This window comes from Pipistrellus hanaki, assembly GCF_964339955.1.
Source record: "Pipistrellus hanaki genome assembly, chromosome: 5".
Lineage (NCBI taxonomy): Eukaryota > Metazoa > Chordata > Mammalia > Chiroptera > Vespertilionidae > Pipistrellus > Pipistrellus hanaki.
The window spans coordinates 51,392,631-51,415,052 of record NC_140507.1 but is presented as its reverse complement, the minus strand read 5'-3'; the positions used below and the strand labels follow the sequence as shown (position 1 = coordinate 51,415,052).

General features: G+C 45.5%; 2 protein-coding genes across 5 annotated transcripts in view; one reads left to right on the top strand and one right to left on the bottom strand.

Moving 5' to 3' along the window:
• GATB (glutamyl-tRNA amidotransferase subunit B) overlaps positions 1-19,277 on the top strand; it is an 84,954-nt gene extending 65,677 nt beyond the window's left edge. The window contains exons 10-12 of one of the 2 annotated variants that reach the window (XM_084884908.1): positions 1,778-1,856; positions 9,836-9,970; positions 11,253-19,277. In XM_084884908.1, the coding sequence (XP_084741034.1) occupies positions 1,778-1,856; positions 9,836-9,970; positions 11,253-11,381 (343 nt within the window). In that variant the 3' untranslated portion in view covers positions 11,382-19,277. The remainder of the gene's footprint in view (positions 1-1,777; positions 1,857-9,835; positions 9,971-11,252) is intronic. The other variant, XM_084884907.1, reaches the window with a different exon arrangement.
• FHIP1A (FHF complex subunit HOOK interacting protein 1A) overlaps positions 11,960-22,422 on the bottom strand; it is a 197,930-nt gene continuing 187,467 nt past the window's right edge. For all 3 annotated transcript variants that reach the window (XM_084884894.1, XM_084884896.1, XM_084884895.1), the window contains one exon: positions 11,960-18,867. In XM_084884894.1, the coding sequence (XP_084741020.1) occupies positions 18,614-18,867 (254 nt within the window). In that variant the 3' untranslated portion in view covers positions 11,960-18,613. The remainder of the gene's footprint in view (positions 18,868-22,422) is intronic.

Genomic DNA, 22,422 nt, shown 5'->3' with positions numbered 1-22,422 from the left:
GTGGAGAAGAATTCTATGAAGCATATTATTGACCTACTATGTGTTAAGCATTGTGGGTGTAAAAAGGCGATTGAGAAATCCAAAGTGCTGGTAGGTCAGTAGAGGTGTTTTATAGTATAAATTTATCACCTACTTAATGAATTAAGGTCATTAGGTGAAAGGCAAAGTATTTTTAGTTATGTTCTGTTTCTGTCCTCTGTCCCAGCATCTTTTATATCCTGGACTCATATGAGAGTAGGGACCCCCTCCCCCCCCCCTTTTTTTTTTTTTTTTTTGCATGCTCTAGAATAGCAGTTGCCAACCGGTGGTCCGCAGACCATTGGTGGTCTGTGAGGTCTGGAAGGTTGGCGACCACTGCTCTAGAAATCCAGTTCCATCTCAGTGCTGATTGTGGTTCTAGACAGTCTAATTGGCTGTTGTATTTTCTAGGATTGCAGAGCATCCTAGCAACCTGATTCTGTATGACCCGTCAGGGTGGAGGTTGGCAAAAGCTTATTTCCCAGTCGTCTGCCCCTCTTCCTGTTGCTATTAAATCAGGGGGCTTCACAGATGTTCCAGATGCCAACTAATAACATCAGACACTCTCCAAACCTAATTTCCACTTGGGGTCACCTTTATCCATATGTACTTTGGGATAAACAAACACTTTAAGGCTGATGTCTGCCTCCATGTGTTAGCTGTTTTCAGTGAACAATCCTAATGAGGTCTCACTGTACTTGCATCAGACTGCACAGTAAGGCACATCAGGTTAACTTGCATTCTCTTGGTCTGAAATTCATGGAAATTGGCAGAGGCTAAACAGCAGTTTCCTTTTTATTATCTAAGAGCTTGCAAAGAAATGAATAGCAAATGATGACAACCAAGACTCAAACAGAAGGTATTTTTCGAGTGGTGTTAAGCGCTGTTTATAAGCCGCCCCACCTATTTAAAACTAGCCCATAATGACCTCAGATAGACGGTTTAATTATCCTAGTTACAGTATGTGTTTGGAAGTAGCAAAACCATATATTTTAAAAGAAATCTATAATTCAGTTTTGTCTTTTCAGTAATCTCGGCACTCACCCCCTCACCCCAACTCCTACCCCTGAGTGTGAATTAATGACACTTTGTGTTTATTTGCTTCTTGGCCTTTTGTATCACAGCATCTTGGTAAATAAGTCATGTCCTAGAAGTATAGATAATGACTTCTAAGCCTTGTGTCCTGAAAGCTCTTGTGACTTCAGAAGAGAACAGTTTAAGAAGATGCCCTTGAGGATAGCTAAAGAAATGGTGGGTAGTCATTGCATTCCCTTAAAGAAAAGCTCTCATAATAAAAAATAATTTATATTTCCACAGAAACTCTCAAAATGTGGCTTTTTTAGCTGTTTTGTTTAAAGTAATTTTTAGGCTGGTCTTCTGTTGAAAATGCTTAATTACTGGGGTGGGGTTTTTTTGTTTTGTTTTGTTTTGTTTTCTTTCCTCATCACGGTTCATGAATTTTGCAGCCACCTCCTTTCTTTGACAAATTAAACTGAGCAATTGTCTGTTGCTACAACTTCTGCCAAACAGCTGTTATTGTTGGGTGGTAAAACAAAGAAAAACAACGCTAGTCACAAAAATTTGTTAGATCTTAAAATACAAAGTAAATAAAATAAAGTCCAAATGGCCCTGTTTTCCTTCCTGGGTAGGAGGTTAATTATGTAAACCTATAAAATCGAGTCTTGCAGTTATAAGAAACTGTAAATGGATATGCTAACATGAAATATGCATTTCTTTTCTCTCCTTTTGGGGCTGCTAGTCCTGTCACACCTTCTGCACTGGCCGAGCTTCTCAACCTACTGGACCAGAAAACAATTTCTTCAGCCGCAGCTAAAAAGGTATGCCCCCACTTCCTAAAGCTTCTCCCTGCTCTGCTGTCCCAGCAGAAGTTTTCTGCCATCGCTCAGTGAATTTCCTAGTTGAAGTAGTAAATGCTTATAAGTGCTATTTGCATGCTGAAAGGTAGAAATATTTTATTTAGCAAATAAAATAAAGCCAGTCTAAGCTAGGCAGGTGATTTGCTTCTCATCTTTGCTAACCACGGGGAATACTTATTGACTTGCTTGGAATGTTTTCCAAACATTTGCTTATATAAAAGACTGGGGCCCTGACGTTCCTGAGGGATTCTGACTATGGAACTTGCCCTGGGCTGTGAGAGGCTCCAGCAGCCTGTGGTGACAGCCTCCAAGACCAGGGACTCATTTTTCTTCGTCTCGTGGTTGCCCCTGAAAGCCAGTCATTCAGCAAGGAGGATAAGGTCAGACACACTGCCTAAGCTCAGAAAATTTCACACACATGCTCAGTGAAAACACAGAACAATAACATCATCATCATAGGTGGCCTGGTGCCTCATCTCCACCTCCATCTAACAATGTCAGGTGAGTGAAAGATTCCTGGAATTCTGAAAACTCAAGTAAGTACCCAGAACAGTCAAGAACATCAAGGCAACCGCCTGATCTCACTTCAGATACCTGAAGCTGTCAATGAGGTAGCCAGAAACGAATGTTATTTTAATGGTGCCTTTGGCATTTAATAGTTATACACATCAACAGTAGTGGCAGATTACAGAGTGAGGCTTTGGAAAGTGTCTGCTTTTGGCTAATTAGGAGGCACCATGAAGCATACATCTGCCCATTCAGGTTGAACCTGGAGACAGGAACTGATCAAGGCTGTTTCCGCACTAAGTGAGGCTGACACTGCAGGGCCCTGGCCACCTTCAGGAAAGGATTGTGGTTGCTGGGATGTCAGAGGAATACAAATGTTTATGGGAATGCTCAGCTAGAGCAGAAAGATGAGATGGCTGTAGGGCAGAAAATACATGTGTGTGCATTAAAGAGCAGATGAATTGTAGCATTTGAAATGAAGGGCGAAATCTTCCCCTTTCCACTCATCTTGCCCCACACACAGAAGAAAAGGAAACAAAACAAACCAACCCAGTGCAGTGAATATGATAGGCTCTGTTACATGATATGGGATGACGGGGAACATGCTGGAAGGTGCTAACAGCTGGGTTCAGATATAGAGACACTTTTGGATTCTAAATAAATTTGGAGCATGTAAAAAAGGAGGTGGGGTAAATCCTGGCTTCTGGGAGGCAAAGTGAAATAAAAGTCTGATTAGAAAGGTGTGACTTGTGTGCTGCATAAGGAAATCTCCCTTATTTATCACTAGAGGCCCAGTGCACAAATTGGTGCATCTTGAAAGGAATTGTGGGCCTCAAGGTTGTGGTATGCACAAGGGCAGGTCTCTGCCCATTTTCTGTGATACCCCACCTGGCCCCTCCCCCCACGGCCCCTGGTCCTGTCTACAGGCAGCCCTGCTCCCGCTGCCTCACTCCCATGCACTGAAGATGCTGGCCCTGCTCGCACCCAGTGACAGCACGGAGTAATTGAGGCTGACACCAGCGGGTGCTGGCACCAGCAGTGGGTGCAAACGTTGGCTACTGCCCCGATCACCCCTCAGGAGCAGGGGGAGGTGGAGAAGCCCTGATAGGGATTAGGCCAGAAGCTGCTGCTCACACCTGCTAATGGCACTGAGTGATTGGGATTGGTGCTGGGCACCATCAGCAGGTGTGAGTGGCAGCTCCAGTGCCAGTTGCAGGTGCAAGCAGGGCTGGCACTGGCAACAGGTGTGAGCACCAGGCAGGAACACAGTTTGTAGGAACAAAGAATTTTCAGTAATCACCAGAGGCTCATCCTAATGACAGTGACCGGTGCCCTGCCTTGGTCTGGCACCCCTGCTCATCTGCTGCTTCATCCCACAGCGGCCAACACCCACCATGTTCAGCTTACACCCATGGTGGTCATAGAGACCACTTGTTCAGTTGTTTTGGTTCTGCTGTTTGGTCTATTTGCATAATAGCCTTTTATTATATAGGATTGTCTTGGTGGTTTTGCTTTATTTTACTTGTTTTCTGAATTTCTGGTGAAGTAAATATTTGTTTTTTATGAAGAATTCATCCTTCTGGTATGTATGCATGGGAATGGTATTCATCCAGTATTAATTGTAGATTTCAAGGTACTAGAATTTGAAAAATCTCTATATTTTCCTGTATTACCTAAACTTTATTTTTTCTATAGCTTTATAATATAGTTTAAAATTGGGGAATGTGATGTATCCATTTTTTGTTTTGTTTTTTTCCTTAGGATTGCTTTGGCTATTAGAGTCTTTTGTGGTACCATACAAATTTCAGGATTTTTTGTTCCATTTCTGTGAAAAATGCCATTGGGATTTTGTTAAGGATTGCATTAACTCTGTAGATTCCTTTAGGTAACATTGGCATTTTAACAATGTTAATTTTTCTTGTCTGTGAACACGGAATATCTTTTCATTTCCTTGTGTTTTCTTCAGTGTCTTTCACAATTGTATTGCAGTTTTCAGTGTATAGGTCTTCCACATTCTTGGTTACACTTATTCCTAGGTATCATATTCTTTTTGTAGTGATGGTAAGTGGGATGTTTTCCTCATTTCACTTTGATAGTTCGTTGTTAATAGAGAGAAATGCAACAGATTTTTGCATATTGATTTTTGTATCCTGCAACTTTACTGAGTTTATTACTTCTAATAGTTTTTTTTATGGTCTTTAGGGTTATCCACATATAAAATGTCATTCACAAATAATGAGTTTCACTTCCTTCCCAATTTGGATCCCTTTTGTTATTTTTGTTTGTTTGTTTGTTTGGTGGTTGTTGTTGTTTTTGCCTAATTGCTCTGGCGAGGACTTCCAGTACTATATGAATAAAAGTGGCAAGAGTGGGCATCCTTGTCTTGTTCCTGATCCTAGAGGGAAAGTGTTCAGTTGTTAGCTGCTGTTTGTCATGTGGCCCATATTGTATTGTGTTGCAGTACTTTCCTTCTAAACCATTTTTTGAGAGTTTTGTCATAAATGGATGTTGTATCTTGTTGAGTGCTTTTTATGTATCTATTGAGAGTATCAAGATTATTATCCTTCATTTTGTCATTTCCTTGTGTCTAAACAAAAATCAACAAAAACTTTTGTAGATAGTGTTACATGCATACAAATATTTCATGTCTTTTACCTCCTTTTAATATTTTTGGTCTTTCCATATTTTTCTTTGCCCTGCTTCTCTTAAGGGTTTGTGCTGATGTTTGTTTCTTTTGGAAGGATGATCTTTCACAATACTTGCCTCTGACCAGAGGGGATGTCCCCTAAATAGGTCTTTCCTCCATTTTCTGATCCTGGAAGCTCCCAGTATAGGTGAAGGGCCTGCCTGCTTTCCTTCTAGATAACTTAAAACAAGCTGAAAGATGAGTTTCTGTCCCCATTTTAGAGCTGGCTCATTGGTCGGGTGCGTTTGGGGTTCCCAGTTTGTATTACCCCATATTTTGGTGGACATTAGTACAAAGGACCAGGATGCCCCGGGAATTCCTTATTTGTATGTGTGCCCCTTGAGTAGGCAGCAGCTGAGCCTAAAGCTACATGCCTGGCCAAAAACATTGCACTTTGATTGCACTTCCCAGGGTAGTAATTAAACACAGACAAAAGCTGAGGATTTATGCTACACCATGACGCTGGCAACAACAGAGGCCATTACATTTGCTGCAAGAGGGCCAGGGGAGGAAGCACGTGGCCCCTTCAGTGGCTCCCACCCTACTAGGTTCCAGCCACGAGTGTACAATTTGTCTTAAGTAGGATTAAGCCGAGGTTTGGACCAGTGAAGTCTACAGTGTCAGTCCAAGGGGCTGGAGCTGGGCTACAATGCCACTTGACTAATGAGGGAAGTTAGTAAGCTGATGTGTTCTAATTCCATGAGTAGACACTCCAGCCACCAGGCTCCCCTTTGTTCCTGGAGGCCCCTGAAATGTGTTTGTCTCATGTCTCTCCTTTTTACCCCACCTCACCCTTCTTTCTCAGGAAGCAGTCTCTGTATTTAAAAGCATCAGTCCTGTTGTCCTGCTTTTCCTCTGAATGGTGTGGTTTGGCAATGATTTCCGTGCTGCTCCATATCGCCTGAATTCTGGTGATTTTGGTTCAAGCAAATCCCACCATTGTTTGAGCCTGTCGGTCCCAGTTGTGTGAGGTATCAGACCTAGGCTGACAACCTGGTTGACCTGCTCAGATCTGCATGGCCCCTGAGACAAAGCCATGAGCTTCCCACCTCCTTTCCTAGAAGGGTTGCGGCATAGATTCTTTATTAGAGAGTTCTCACAGGTGATTTTTGCTTTGAGCCAGAGATGTGGGGTCTCTTGAGATCTTCATTCTTCTTTTCCTGAATGTTGGACAATTTCAACTGGGAACTTCTTTTAGGAGACTATTGTGATGGACAAAAACATTGGTCAAAGTCTAAATACCTATCAGTAGGAGATAATTATAAATATATTTGATGAATAGCTTTTCATTAATATAAGGAAGCACTTCTGTGATAAATGAAACAAAAATGGGTCACAAATTGTATACACATTATGGTCATAATTCTGTTACAAAACAAAAAGACAAAGATGGGAAGGGAAAACTCCAAAATACTAACCTTGGTTATCCTGAGGGAATGGGAATACAGGTGATTTGTTTTTATCTTTTTTATTTTCCCTTATTTTCTACAGTGATTAACTTTTATAATTAGAAACAATGGTTTTCATAGAATTTATTGGGGTGACATATATAATAATAAAATGGTAATTAGACCAGACAGCTGAATGACCTTCCAGATGTCATTTCGGATGAAGCTGCAGCAGCAGGGGCTGAGGCAGGTAAGCAGAGCAGATAGGGGCGATCAGACCGGCAGGCAGGCAAACAGTTAGAAACTAGCGGTCCCAGACTGCGAGAGGGATCTCTGACTGCCAGTTTGGACATCCCCTGAGGGGTTTTACATTGCAAGTGGGTGCAGGCTGGGCTGAGCACCCCTCCCATGCACAAATTTCATGCACTGGGCCTCTAGTCTATATAAAAGGCTAATATGCAAAGTGTCCCCTCAGGAGTTCGACTGGGAGACCAATCACTCACTATGATGTGCACTGACCACGAGGGGGTGACATGAAACAAAAGGAGGCCCTGATCACCGGCCATGTCTAAGGACCACACGCATGCACAAATTTCGTGCACCAGGCCTCTTGTTGGTTAATAAAATTATACATATTTCAGGTGCACAGTTCTATAATACACCATCTGTATATTGTATGTTCACCCCAAGTCAAATCTCCTTCCATCACCATTTATTCCCCTTTCCCTCTGGTAATAACTATACTGTTGTCTGTGTATATGAGTTGGCAAATGTCTTTTATTATTCAGTAGCTTGTTCCCTCATTCTGTTGATGGCTTCCTCTACACAAAAGCTTTTTAGTTTGTAGTTCCAGTTTATATAGTCCCATTTATTTCTCTTTCCTTTTGTTTCCCTTGCCTGAGAAGACATGCCTATAAAAAATATTGTTTAGAGTAATGTCAAAGGATTTACTGCCTGTGGTTTTCTATAGGAGTTCCATGGTCTCAGGTTTTACACCCAAGTCTCAGCCCATTCTGAGTTCATTCCTGTATATAGAGTAAGAATGTGGTCCAGCCTCACTTTCCTGCAAGTATCTGTCCAGCTTTCTCAACCAGCAACCACCTAAGAGACTGTCTTTGCTCCTCTGTACAGCCCTGCCTCCTGTTAGGTCAGTTGATGATATAGATAAGGGCTTACATCTGGGCTCTCCACTCTGCCCCATCAATCCACACATCTGTCCCCATACCAGTACCACACTGCCTTGACCACCATACCTAAAGTCAGGTAATGTGATACCTCCAACTTCGTTCTTTCTCAAGATTGCTTTGGCTATTTGGAGACTATTGTGTGGATGTTGACTCCATGGAGTAGAAGTTGCTTTAGCTGAGTTCTGGTACCAACCAGGCTTGCCTTTCAAGGGTGTCATTTGTGGAGCCGGTTGGGTGGTGCTCTCATGTGGTCTGAAGTTAACCACTGGGTGTGTTGGTTCTGGAGCCTCTTGGAAGGGGCTCTGGTGCAGGCCAAGGTCAGCCAATGCTTGTGCCAGGCTTGGCGCTTGGGCTGGGCTTGGATGCTCTGCTGCAACCCAGCCTGGCTGCCACTGTGCAGGCTTGAGCCCTTTGATGGGCACCACCGTGTGTGCTGAGGCCAGCCATCACTTGTATAGGGCTTGTGTCTGCTTAGTTGAGGCTATGTTCCAAGCCAAGGCTGGCCATGGCCTATACCAGGCTTGGGGCCACCTGACAGGAGTTACAATGCAAGTTGAGACTGGTTGTCACTTGTGCCAGGCTTGGAGCCACTTAGCAAGAGGTACAGAGAATGCCAGGCTGGATTCTGCTTGTTTGGGTTTTGTGGACCTTTGAGGTATTTTAGGAAAGTCCATAGCATAAGCTAAGGCAGGCCACTTGTGTGGAGGAACCACTAGAAGTGGCTCAGGTCGGGCAAGCAAGTTGGTGGGGAGGATATAACACCAGGGCAGGGTGAAATGGTGTTAGCCAGTTTGATGGAGAGCTCAGATTTGGCACCCACCTGTACCAGACTGGCAGGATGGGAGAAGGGCTCAACAAAGGAGCAGCGGCTTCTGCCAGCACTTCTGTCTCCAGAGAGAGCTGCCACCAGCCCTGAAGCCAATCAGTTTAACTCCTCACCTTGTGTCCCTGGTGCTTTTCAAGCTGCTGCCGCTGTGCTAGAGCCCAGAGCAAGTGATTAGGGAAGCAAATGAGTCTGTTCGAGGATCCTCGAAAGAGGAATGCGGGTACTCCAACAGCCTTCCATCTCACTCTCATGCAATCTCTGCTGGTTTTTCACAGCCAGATGTTGTGGGGACTTCTCTTTCCAGTACTGGTGCCCTGGGCTGAGACCCCTTGCTCCTCAGGGGGGCCTCTGTAGCAGAGATAATCTTCCTGATTTTTAATCTCCACACCATGGATAGGGGGACCTGCCCATTCCACCTTCCCACTCCTCCTACCGTTCTCCACGCAGCCTCTTTACAGGACTTCTGTGTAGCTTGTCCTCAGGTGGTTTTCAGTGATAACTGTTCTAGAATTTGGTTGTAATTTTGATGTGAGCATGGGAGAAGGCAAGCACAGCTGTTACCTACTCTGCCTCTTGACCCAAGTCCTATGGGCTAATTACTGACCAGCTATCTTTCCGGGAGGATGGTTCGTCCTTGGCCCAAGTGGTCTTAGGTGTGGTCAATGCTAACTACAGGCCAAGATTAAGAGGTGCCATATGAGACACACAGGACACCACCCCTTCCAGCTCTCACTAGAAAAATGAGAGGAATGAGGAAAACTGCCCCAGGAAATGCTTTTTTTTTTTTTTTTTTAATTTCCAACTTTGATAAGTAGAAAAATACAAACATTAACTATTGATCATCCCAGCCAGATTTGGGACCAGGTCCCTGTGGATTATGATTTCTGTTTTTAGTTATTTTTCATTTTGTATCTTCATTATGGGGCCATTTTCTCTAAGCAGGCTGGGTTTTCTGAACCTCATCTAAGAGCAATGGTTAACTCCTGCCTCCTGTGAAGCTCCATCCTTCACCACACAGATTTCAGTTAATTCAATGGACAGGAGACAGCTGGGCTGGCCCTCCTGCTCCTGTCAGCAGGAGCCTATATGTAACCATCTGACACCTCCTCTAAACCCTCCCTGCTGGTGGCTGAGTCAGCTGGTAGGGAGTACCTGTCTCTGCAGTGTGGCCTCCTGCTCTGCTCCATGGGAGCAGCTCAGCATGGGAAGACTCCAGGTGTGTCCACATCCTCCACAGAGCAGCTTCCTCCCAGATGTGTCAGAAGCAGGTAACCGTGTGGGCCACACTCGCAGCTGGAATTCATTGCATCTGCTTGCTGACTTCTCTCCCCGTTTCTGGCCTGCAGGTGTTTGAGGAGCTATGGAGGAGTGGAGGGAAGACTCCAGCACAGATTGTTTCAGAAAAGAGGCTTGAACTGATGCAGGATCAAGAGGCCCTGGAAGAGCTCTGCCAGGCTACGATGGAGAAACATCCTCAAGTGGTAATTACCACCCATAGGGTGAGGAGGATCTTTACGTGCAGCTGAAGGGAGGGGCCAGCCTGAGGACACGGCCAAGAGCCTGTCCACAGCTCCCTGTAACATCAACCCAGAGGTGCTTCCTAATAATGGCTGATGCAGTTCATCAGTAATTCCCTAAGTATTTATGTCAGCTTTTAGCTCAAGGAATGAGCTAAAGGATAAGGTCAAGGGATGAAAGCAGGTGAATATTAGAGAAATACAGCTTTTCCCAGGGAAAAGGAAGATCCACCCTGCAGTTTAATTTCATGGCGTTTCAGGTGAAAGGGTAGATCTCAGACTCACTACCCAAGTTTTGAGCTCCTGGGTACATGGCCCTCCCAGGCATGTGGCTTCTGAACATGCTGTGTCTGCCCTGCTTCATGAGGAGGTCCTCAGTAATACACCTGCAGGGGGGGGGCTGCAGAGAGGAAGTCACTAGGAAAACACGTTAGCTTCATGCCATTAACAGGTGGGAAGAAAAGCAGAAAAAAATATTTGTAAATTATGGAGGAAATCCTTAACAGAAGCATAGCTGAAAACCAAGTCATTTTGTGTTCTGAGCATGGAACAAAATAGAAAAGCTACAATGAGTAGCATCCCTCCCTCCCCAAGTCTAATCATATTGTCTAGAGATATTTTTCAGCGGGGGGGGGGGGGGGGGGATAATTAGTATTTCTTTCAGAATAACAGCCACCTACCCATCAGCTTGCCAGGGGCATTCAGCTCTGGAAAGTGCTCTTGACAAGGAAATGAGCCTACACTGGGAACCTCTGTCCTCCTGCCTCAGCTGTAGAGACCTATAAAGTTACACTTTTAGTTTCAGACTCATTCCACATCACTGAGTGGAGATACTCACAGGTTTTATTGCCCATCAGGCCTGCAGAGCAGGAGAGTGGAGCCGGTGGACCTGGCACCACGGTGCAATACCCCTCCCTGCCCCCATCCACATGCTCGGGGAGAGTCACCATTCCGTGGCTTTGTTTTCTAGTAAACAGGAGTTTAAACCTTCCAGGGAAAAGGAGACCTGTATGTCAGTGCTGCTGACCTCCAGTGGAGGCCCACACAGTCCTCTGTCCCTGCCAGTGGGAGGCAGAGTGGCAGGATCTCCAACAAGAGCCTAGAAAACACCTCAGATCTTCACACTGCCCCTTCCTTCTCTCATACAAAAAGAAACACTTTAAATTTCAGTAAATACAAACCTTAATTTAAGTTGTTTAGGTATGAGTCTATATTTTCTCCTCTAAAACAATTTCTGTCTTGAAAGGTAATGGATCTGAAGAAGGGAAACCCCAGAGCTATAAATAAACTGATTGGCTTGGTCCGAAAAGCGACTCTCAATCGAGCAGACCCCACTGTGATAAAGGAGATGCTGGAGAGGCAGCTGTCGTCATGAGGTACTTCACTCCGTCTGCCTGAGGGAGAGAATGGAGCCAGGACACAGAGCCAGAGCCTCGGAACCCAACGTCCGCGAGTGAGCTTGACGCGCCCGCATCCCCCAGTCCCTGGGTGCCACCTCCACAGGCCAGCAGCCTCACCTGTTCGCCTCACTGACATCAAAACGGCTCCATCATAGCTGCAAAGGTGGTTAATTAAGCACATTCTAGTGCTTAATAATTCTGAGCTAAATGAAACGTGCTGTTTCTGATACTGTTACCTAAGAAAAAGTTCATTATGCAGTTATTTCAGCAAATATTTCTGAGCACATCCTAAGGGCCAGCAGTGATTGAAAGAGACCAGAATCTGGGTGCCGTATTTTAGACTTAAAAAGAGGTTGATGAAGAGGAAAGAGGAAGACAGCAAGATAAATCCATTGACAGTGTAGACAGTGTGTTTAGGTTTGTCTCCTGAGGCTAGGAAAGGAGGATGTCGGTCACCCATCCACTGAGTAGAAGTGGTGCCCATTCAGTCAGTGCCCTAGGAGGCCATGCTCTGAGAATAAATGGATTTTCTTTTTGGTAAAATAGACAACAGAAGTTTTCAAATAAATTTAATGAATAAAATACGTATTGATATATCACATTAAAAATTAACATTTTAAAGATTGTGCAGTTGACAATTCCCCTGTCCCCTCAGGCCAAAAGAGAGAAAAAAGAGAAATAATAAGTTGTAACATTAAGTTGATCTGTTTTTCCCGGAAAGAATAAGATTATAAACTGGCAAATCAAAATTTTGACCTTTAATGGTAATTGTGGTGCCATTACAGCATCTCCGTGAAGTCGAGTGCCTTTGCCGCTGTTCTCGTGACAGTAATACTCTTTCTGTCCATCGCACTGGGCGCCCCTTTGCCCATTTAATGCCTTTTTACCTCTGACTCACCATGCTTAAAGGCCTGTTTTGTAAGCGGTGGTTTTTAAAAGCACATGTCAAATTGTGACATACGTGAGAGAGGAAACATTTTGGAAGCCCTACTTTTACCCTGAATTCTTTAGCCTACAAAGAAAAGTATAAACATTTCAGGCATGAATGGTGCTCCCATGGCAGCTGGAGAAAAGTGGACCTTCCCCATCACCAGTTAGCAGTGAATGGTCGCAGACGCAGGACTTCCTAAGCAGGTAATGAGAGAAGCGATCCTCTGGCTAATTTAGAATTAGAATATGTTATACCCCCCAAGAAGCTATGTGTCCCCCATTCTGTCCCAATACTGACAACCACTGGGCCTAAAAGTAAAGTATCACCATTGAACCTCTTTTCCAGAGAGAAAGGCAAGTCCATTTTCTCTCTCCCCACAAGTCTCAGAATTAATTTCAAACAGGTAAGGAAGACATTGTGAGGTTGGAATCTGGCAGGATCATTATTTTGCAAAGCCTGGCTTCTTAGTCATCAAACTTGACAGAATGCACTGGAGGAGCTTTTCAAACCATTGGAAATCAAGGGCTGGTTTAAACTCTTACATCAAGTGTACACTGTACTATGGACTGACCGTTCTCAGAGAAACATGCCCTCTTCAACTCACTCGAGCTTCACCAAGCTGACTGTGGTCCTGGAATCCCACTGCTGAAATCCTAAAAATCAGACTGTTGTGTGGTTATAACTGCTTATGAGAAAAAGAAAAATCAAACCACAGCTCAGATATCTTACTTCCTGTAAGAACCTAACTAGATATTCAGAAGATATGTTCATGTAGTACCCTAAGAAATCCACGAAATCTGGCTCTGCTCCCAGTAGGCCTCAGTGAATACAATTTTAAATACAATACGACTTCGCAAGAGTGTGATTTAGTCTGTCTGTTTGCTATTTAGGGGCAAATCTCATTAAAATGTATGAGTTGGTGCCACAGGTGAAGCCACTGCCATCTGTCATTGGAAGCACACCTGTAAGCTGGGAGGGGAATGCGCCAGAAAACAGGCTGCCCCCCAGGTCAGCTTGGCCAGGTGCTGTGTTGCTTGAGGAGGTTGCTTGGTTGGTTAAGGTGGGAGGGGAGGAATGTCAGCCTCAGGACTCACCATGCTCCCTGGCACAGAATAAGTACTTAGTAAAAGTCATTAATTTATAAAACGAAATTTTTTGTGGGGCACCTTTGTATGAGAAGTTGGTGCCCACTTACTCGGCTTGTAAACTCTGGATCTCTTGATCTAGGAAGGAGCTTCCTGACTGCAGGCCTGTGCCTCAAGGTGAACTGTTCCTACCTGTCAAGGTGTAAGTAGCCCAGGAAAAAACAAGTCGATCATTATTTATGCCAAGGATGCGTTACCTGAGCTTCACACACCACCCATCTTTTTTGTAATTATTGCTAATCTTTACAATAAGAAGATTGTAAGAAGGCTATGAAATTTTTTTAAAGTAACATCCTCTTGTGGCTTTGAGTTAGCTAGTTAATTCAATATACAGGTTATGGCCACCACCCACAATATGTTGTATTTTTTTCATTCCTGTTGCATTTAGCTGTATCATTTCAAGGATTTTGCAAGGTGACTCTTTGGGAAAAAACACTAAATCTCTCTGAAAGGCCATGTTCCTCATTACAGAAGCAGTGTGGAAACGGCTGCCATGCTTCTTCAGCAGATTGGAGACAAATGCACCCGGGGATTGTTTAAGAAGAGAGCTGACCCCCGATTGTGAGATGCAAAGCATCTGACTGAAATCCAATCTCACTGCCTGCCTTCGTCAAACAACTTAGCAGAAATCAATTAAGTAACATTATCAGTACCAAATTCCCTCTCAAAATGTGTCCAGGGCAAAAAAGGGCTATTTATAGGTGGGCCTTGTATAGACTTGTGCCAGTGAAAAGTCCCCTGATGCGCTAAGCAGCACAGACTTCTGCAGTGTCAGCTCCAGGAAATTTATAATCTGGCCTAAGAGCTTCCATCACTCTTGCCAGGCTCTGCAATGACATAGGACACCTAAGTGCCCCCAAAGGTGCCTGTAGGACATGCCGAACTCGTGCTGGCAGAACCTGCGAGCAGCCTTGCTGCTTGTATGAGTGACAGCGAGTTAGGTCAGCTCACATGTAAAACTGGAACAAAACTCAATGACCCAGCAGGTCAGGAAGGGTCAGTCCCCACCTAAAATCACTATTCACTTCAGATCCCAAGTGCAGAGGCCGAAGAACTGAAGGCATCTTCCCACCACGTGCCTGTGTTTTCCCTACCGGACCTCACCGAAAATCTTTCACTAAAGCCCGTTTATCCAGTTAATGAGCTGCCTGGATAATCTGTCCTCAGAACAAGTAATGGCCCAATAAATGCTGGGACGTGGAGAGGATTTACTGAGGCAAAATTATCCTGAAAACAACACTTCGTCTTCCAGGCCCTCTTTATTAAAAAAAAGGCATTAGGTTTATGATGGTCATTCAAACAAAAAAAATAAAAAGCCGACTCCATTCTCTTTTAAGTATTTCCTCAATGATGTAATTTAAGGATGGAGTGTAAACTGGCTTGACAGTGTTCTGTTTTAAGCTGTTATTTGGTGGGAAATTCATGTTGTGTGATGTATAGAATGATGGCAGCAGCAGGAAGGGGCCTGAGAATATCTACTTAGCGACTTAAAGCTGATGTGGCATCGGCGACCAGAGGACCGCTGTTTCCAGGAAGAGCCAGTACTGCAAAGCCAGCTGAGATTTGCAGCAAGCCACGAATTACACTGGCTTGGGCCAAAGACTGGAAGTGGCACATTCAATAATAGCCTTCCTACAGTAAGCTGTTTCATAAAAATAGCAAGCATGCCTGCCAGTTCAGTAAACACAGGGCAGGTAATTAGCAATTAAATCAAACTGCCCTTAAATGAGAACTGGAGGGGAAGCTGTGGACATTTAACATCACACCAGTGGCATGCCTCACCCCTGCTGGGGCAGCCCTTCCTCATGAAAGCAACCTAGACACAGTGAGCCGATTCAGAATGCATTGCAAACACATACTATGCTTCCAGATTCTGTTCCTCATGGGACTCCCTCCTGACTACCACGTTACCACAGGAAAGCCACTTGCTATGGAAGAGGTGTTCTGAGGGCCCTAGACGACTGAATGCCTCCTCTCTCCAGGTGACAGACGCAGTGCCAACCCCAAAACAGCAAAGCATTTTCCAAAGCACAGTGTGGGCAAAAGTGGGTTTACAGTTGTGAGTACATGAAACGGAGTTTATTCTTCAGTTATTAATTATTTGTATGACAATATAAAACTACTTTTGCCCACCTCTGTAATACTAAGAGAAAGGGGGACAGTTTTATAATTCCCCTCAATACCAGGACAAGAAAGAATCCATTGATAAAGAAAATCCCACCGCTAACTGGTTACTCCAGCATCATGGCTGACAACTTAATGGCTAATAAATTGTCATTTGCTCCCTCCCCCCAAATTGTATTCGAGCTAAACTTAAAATTTCTTTGTTTAAAAATTTAAGAACATTTCCTTGGCCCTTTTGAAAAATCAATTTTAAATAGCTCCTTCCTGTCATATACCACAAAACTCACTTCACCTGAACTGAACCTCAGACCCTACTTATGAGTGGAGGTTAATGCTCTGATGTTCCAGGAACCCCTGACTGGCCTCAGTTGGCCCAGGACACCATGACACCAGCCAGGGGCTTCCCCCAAGGCTCTGCCCACTTCTTCCACAAGTAGCACAGTGTTGGACGTGCCAGTCTGTCCAGATGGAAAAGTATCTCAACTCTTGGGCCATGTTTTAGAGCATGCCAGATATCTTTAATTTTCCCAAAAAACTTATTACAGAAAATATTTCTATGTGACTAGAATATTTTACTTCATTACCAGGACTTTTCCCAGCCTCACCCACTTCCTGCACAGTATCTTCATATCAACCTAGACCAATGTTCATTCCTCCAGCCCCTAGGATATGCTCTTCTACTTATAGCCTCAGTTCTTCAGTTTTCCCCTGGCACATGCACACCATCTGTAAACCACATTACTAACCCACCTGGCTGTTTCACTCAACCAAATGGGTTTTCTGGTTTTCCAGAATGTATTTCCAGGTCAATTTTCTGAGTTAATGGTGTAAAACCCTGGACACAGTACTCTGCAGTGGACTCAGAAACATGAACCAGTTTCTGATGTCAAACAGGTTAATGTGAATTTGCTACCAGCACCCAACCACTGGAGTTTCTTTTCCTGCCTCTCACGCCGGACACTGGTCATCTCTGTCTCCTGTAAAGTAAGTCTACTTCAGAACCTATTTAATAAATACCAAGAGCCCACACCATCACCACATAATGGAGATACATGTAAACAAAGCCTAAAAGCTTAAAGAAGAGTTTCCAGAGGTAACTTCAGCATTTTATGTACCTGGGAAGTCCAAACTGGAAGACAAATACTTGTGCAAAACAAAGGGAGAGGCTAATAACTTAAAGCTTACCTTCCCTCCTTCTGCTCTTTCCCTCCCTTTTCCAGTGGAGACTTGGTTGTGCAAATGCAAGCAGGCGCCAGGAAGCCCACTACATGCCAGTCTGCTGGGCCTCGTGGGTTCTAACTGCTGCACCATAGCTGGTCAAGCCATTTTTCAAACCAGACAAATTTGAAGTTAGAAACGTTCAATGAATTGGTGTCTTTGGTTGCTTGCTTAGACTTGGAAACACTACAAGGTTGAACCACTCTCAGTTCACCACTGTGTCAAGGTCCCTGGACCACAAAAGGTGGCCGCTGCTCTGCACGGCCTCAGATACAATTGCTTCTTCCACTCCCCTCCTGACCCAGAGGCTGGTTAAAACCAAACCAGTGCTCCTGAGGCACAGCCACCAGACCTGTGGCTGCCTGCTACTCTTCTCTTCTCCTCCACCCCCCACCCCCGGGGCTCAGCAGTGACACCACAGAGACAGAGACCTGGGGTTTCCAAGTTCCCTCCACATAGGAGGCTCATCCTTGTAAGTGCTTCTCACCTGCCCCAAATAGGAGGAGAATTGAATATCCATCAATACCTGTTGTTTAGGGTCTCATTTTTAGCCCACAATTATCTTGTGTGTTTCTCACTCTTAGTGATGATTGAAGGAGACTATGGCTTCTCTTATAATTATGCCTCTTGGCGCGAGCTGAAAAGCAGCAGAGAGGCACTAACACATCACACTGGGGTCTTCCAATGAGCCCCATTTTTCAGGAGGCGGTGATTCCGAGTGCAGTGAGTCACTGGCAGGCACTTGGCTGTGCAGGGCTCCCTGCAACCTGTTTGCATTTGCATCCCAAACCCCAAAGCAGGTGTACAGTTCCTGGTTCTCTACAAAGTGCAACCCATTAGGAAAAGCAAGCAGCATTTAAATAATTAGCAGTGATTCTATAGGCTGCATTTATCTTTTTCCCCTCCATATTCCACACACACACATCAAAACACAACCACAAAAAAAAAAAAAAACCCTACTATGAAATAGCTCCACAAATTAATCTGGTTTTCATAAAACACTTTTAAAAATAATGATGGCTGTCTTATATATGATAGCATGCTTTCTTCTGAGCAAAATCCTAAAAACCAAAGAAACAGTTTGCATAGGTATATTTCACTTTGTGCAAATCTGACTAAGATAAGGCTACTTTCAGTGTTAGGTGACACACCAAATAATCTCTCCAGCAGCAGGAACATTTCCCAAATTCTCTTCAACCGCATCAGCCTCCCAGCAGACAGCCGAGACCAATGGATTTGCCTGCACCATAAGCAATCTGTGTTGAGCAGAAAGCGAGTCTTGGACATAAAATGCATAGGGACAGATTATAACGTGCTTACATGATGGAGGCTCCATTTTTATTCTTCCCTTTGATAAAATGGAAGCCAAAAATGCAGAAGGCCACAGGAATGGGTGTGCTTTCTTCATGTGCCATTGAAGAGCCGACCTGACAAGGGGTGCTTCCAGGAGTCACTGAACCCCAATATTCGCTTGGTGTGCTCTACGCTGTAAGAAGAGTCAACTCAAAGGGATGAGAGAATAACAACCAAAATATTTGAGGGAGAACTGAGCAAAGAAAACCCGCCCAAGGAGCAGCCAGCTTATGAGACTTACATTCTGTATGGCGCAGGGTGGGAAGGCCCAGCGAGAGAGAGAGAGGAGGTGCCCAGAAGGCCCCCTCCCCATAAATCAAGTATTTTCAGGAAACATCAAAGTAGAAATCTTTGTAAGCAGCTTTGCATTTAACATTCAGTCAAGACACTAAAACCTTAAAAAACAAGAACCTCCATTAAAAAAAAAAAAAAAAAGCTAACAATAGGAGTCCTCAAAGTCGCCCAGGATCTTGTAGCAGAGAACGGAGTGCTCCTGGGCCAAGGCAGCCAGTTCCTTCAGGAACTCGGGGAAGAGGGCCGCGGCCAGCATGGTGTTCCTCACCGGCAGGGGCAGGCTTGGCGGCACCCCCGCCACCGTGGCTCTGCTCGTCAGGAAGGGCTGGAGCACTCGTGGGGGACCATCCAGAAGGCTCCTGCCAGCTCCCGTCCTGGAAGCATCCTGAGTGGGATCTGAAACCAGAAAGCAGACGGTCACAGGGACCCTCCAGAGCCCTTTACCTCAAACCTCGCAAGTGTGTGTTGGAGGGAAGGAGGCGGGTGGGGAGTGGTGGGTCCGGTTCCGTGACTGACTGAAGCCTGAAGACAGCCCTGAGCACGCACTAGTCCCCTCAGTGGCTCACACACTTGTCCAGCAGATAACCTTCAGCACAGGCATGAGATGTTAGGCTTTTATGCCAAAGCCTGGATAAGGAACATGGTGCAGAGAATGTGACAAGAATTTAGGTTTATCAGGAACCCCCATGCCCAGGACTTGGCAAAGGGAAGCGTTGAAAAAGGCATCTCCTGCTGACCAGTGATTCTCTCTCATTGATGTTTCTATCCCTCCCTCCCTCTCCCTTCTCTGAAATCAATAAAAATATTTTTAAATAAAAGACAGAAAAAGTCATCTCCTTCCATTGCATCAAACAAGTGACGGCATAACTCACCAGGATGGTAATAGGACATCCAATGGCTCCACCTGCTCTCCCAAAACTCCTGGTGTCTGTTGGGAGACTGTCCTACTTGTGCTGGCAAAGCTTTAGCACACATATAGCACTGCTGCAGGGGGAGGCGGGGCCACACAGCACTCCTGCAGGGGGAGGCGGGGCCACAGCCACTGCAAGCTCTGCAGCTCATACTCCAGCCTCTGGGGTTCCATGTGACGGCATTCCTCCCTCTCCCGCAAGCCCCTTCTGACTGGGACCTCCAGCCTTCAGTGGAGGATAGGATGTAATAAGCCATTGAAATGTTGGAAATGATGGAGAGGAAGTTGGGTGCTGGGAAGACCAGACTGGGCATCTGGTGACATGTGGCTTGGGAGCCTCCCATTAAGAACAGTTTCCAGGGGTTTCTATCTCAGTTCCAGTAACGTAGGTCTCAGATGATAATGAGCCCAAACTTGAACATATTCTAGTGATTTGCATTTTCATATCAAAGCAGTTTCACTAATTAAAATGGTTCAACTTTCCAGACTATTTAATTCCTGAACAGCTCTAGCCTTCATATAGTTATAGGGGTTATTTATGCCTCCTTCTGCCCCCTACTCAAAAGTCTCATTACTCTTTATAAATCATTATATTCATGCTCTTCATTATTTTGGCTGCTTTTCAGAATTCCAGTCCCATTTTTAACACTCTAAGAAGAGTGTCGCTTAACTACAGTGCTAAAAATTCTTGACATTTATAGTACTTTCCATATCTCACTACTATCATCTTTAGTGTTAAAAAAAAAATTCTTCGCTTTACTGCTTTAAATATCCTTTTTTATTAAAGCTTATCACAGTTCGTGCCATAAAGAACTAAAAAAGAACCTGCTGGTACCTTTCAGCAGAAGCCCACAGCGTGTCTGACATCAGAGGGTGGACCACAGAGTTGACGTCACTGAGGACAGTACTCCTGAAGTCACTCACCAACCATGGAGACATCTCCTCAGCACCTACACCCCAACCTCCAGCACTGCATCTCTCCACAGGTCCCACGAGGCTCACAAAGGACACTGTCCTGGACCAGTGGGTAATGGGACACGTGGGCACTGACCCCAGACCAAGACCTGCTCTCACACTGGCTCCCCACCTGGAATCCCCACCCCCACATCTCTGTCACTAGCCTCGAGACTCCAGTACTGCGGCTGAGAGCAGACTCCACCACCAGCTGGCTGAGTAACATCAGGCAACTTGCTTTACTTCTCTGTAATGTCCTCACGAGTGAAAGTCTCACAGTGTTGTAAGGATGAAATGAGTCAATAGGTAAAATGTACACAGCGGCCTCTTGATAGGTGTCAGCCATGTGTCATCATTAATTCAGCTGCCACTGACTTTACAAAGCACTTCCTGTTTCCTGCCCCTGGGAGGAATTCCCTGATCAGCCTCCCACCCCATCCTATTTACCAATAATACCTGCATTGCCCTGTAGCCTGCATTGCTATTACGTTTTTCTTCCTCTGGGAGACTCAGATTTCTGAGAGCTGAGCCCCTACTCAATATGTCCTTCCTGGCCCCACACATTTCCTTACTCGGAGTAGAAGATTATAATAAACATTTGCTGGCTGAATGAGGGAAGAAACAGACCCACATCAGGTCTTCCCTACACCGATCTTTCTGGAGCTGGTTCATATCCCTGATCTACATGTTTCTCTTTCAAAGTCACTCTTCTTTTCTCCAAAAAGGGTTTTTGTGGCTCATATATGTAGCTTGATCCATAAATTTAAAAAGTGTCATTGCTAAAGCTCATTTATCCTGCTTGAATCCTAGACTCCAAACTGTCTTCACTATAGAAGGCAGGTGGCCCCCTGTGAGGAGGACCAGGGCTGGCAGGGTACCCAGCTCTGTCCTGTCAGCATGGGACCAGCCTTCCAATGGGTCACGCAGCCCCATCGGGCTTTTGACTCAAAGCAAGAAAGCTAGAGGTGTGGTCCCTCCCTGGCAAGTAAATTATATAATGTCTGTTTCTTTTTCTGTAAAATGGGGCCAATACCTACCTCACCTCCCTCCCAGAACTAGACACCAGAGAGGACTCTGAATATAAATAAACACAGCCTCTGTGCTTTAGAAAGTATCCGAGGGGGAAATGAAAAGCCTGGGAAAGGGCTGAGCCTCAGAGCCGAGGCGGCGATGGGATGGCTACACGGGAAGCCCATCGGCTCTGCAGCGGCGGTCACACAGCCTACTGCTGTTTGAAGGCAGTGAGGAGGCCCTTTTTCTCCCGGGGCCGCCAGGAGCTGAGGGAGGCATGGCCTGCCTGACGGAGCAGCTCTGGCTGCTGGGGCCCGAGACACCCTCATAAAGCACGTGCACAGAGGCCAGAGGAGGGGAGGCACAGATCAATGCCGGGGTCGGGAGTGGTTTTCAGAAACGCTGCCTTGGGTCCGAAAAGCTGCAACCCAGCATTTTCAAGACTAATCCTGGCAAGATTTCAGAAGTTAGGAGAGCAATCGTTACCGCTCTGCTCCTGGTCAGCAATGCCAGACGGAGCACAGACACGGACATGGGAAGCCCAGCGTTTGACCCCTTCCCGGGATTCCTCATTACATGTTCCGTTCCCAGGGACAGTGCCCCTGGACCCCACTCCTAGCACAGGGGACAGGGCCTTCCCCTCCTGGGAGCCTGGAGTTTTTTCAAGTGGAGCAGAGGCCGCCACTGTGCTAACCTGAGAGAAGTTAATGTGGAGAAACTCCATGAAAGGAAAGAATTAGATCCCAAGAGAAGCCCCACTAGGCAAAGCCCCGAGTGTCACAGACCTGAACAAGCGTCAGCCACAGCTGACTAATGGGACCGCATCATGTGGAACAAGCTCCCCTGGGCCCGTAGCTGGTGGCCATGGCCAGCGGTCTGAAGCCAGAACAAAGCACGGGGTGTGGGTGACGCCATCCTTCACCAGAACACGCACCTGTGACGTCCGTCAGCATGTGTGCCCTCGGCCCGTGAACTAGGCAGGCAGTCTGAGGCACCTGGGCTGCATGGTCCCACCTGACTACCCTGGGCCCCTACTTTCAGCTTCCTTGCATGAAAATGAACCTAACCGTTCTTTT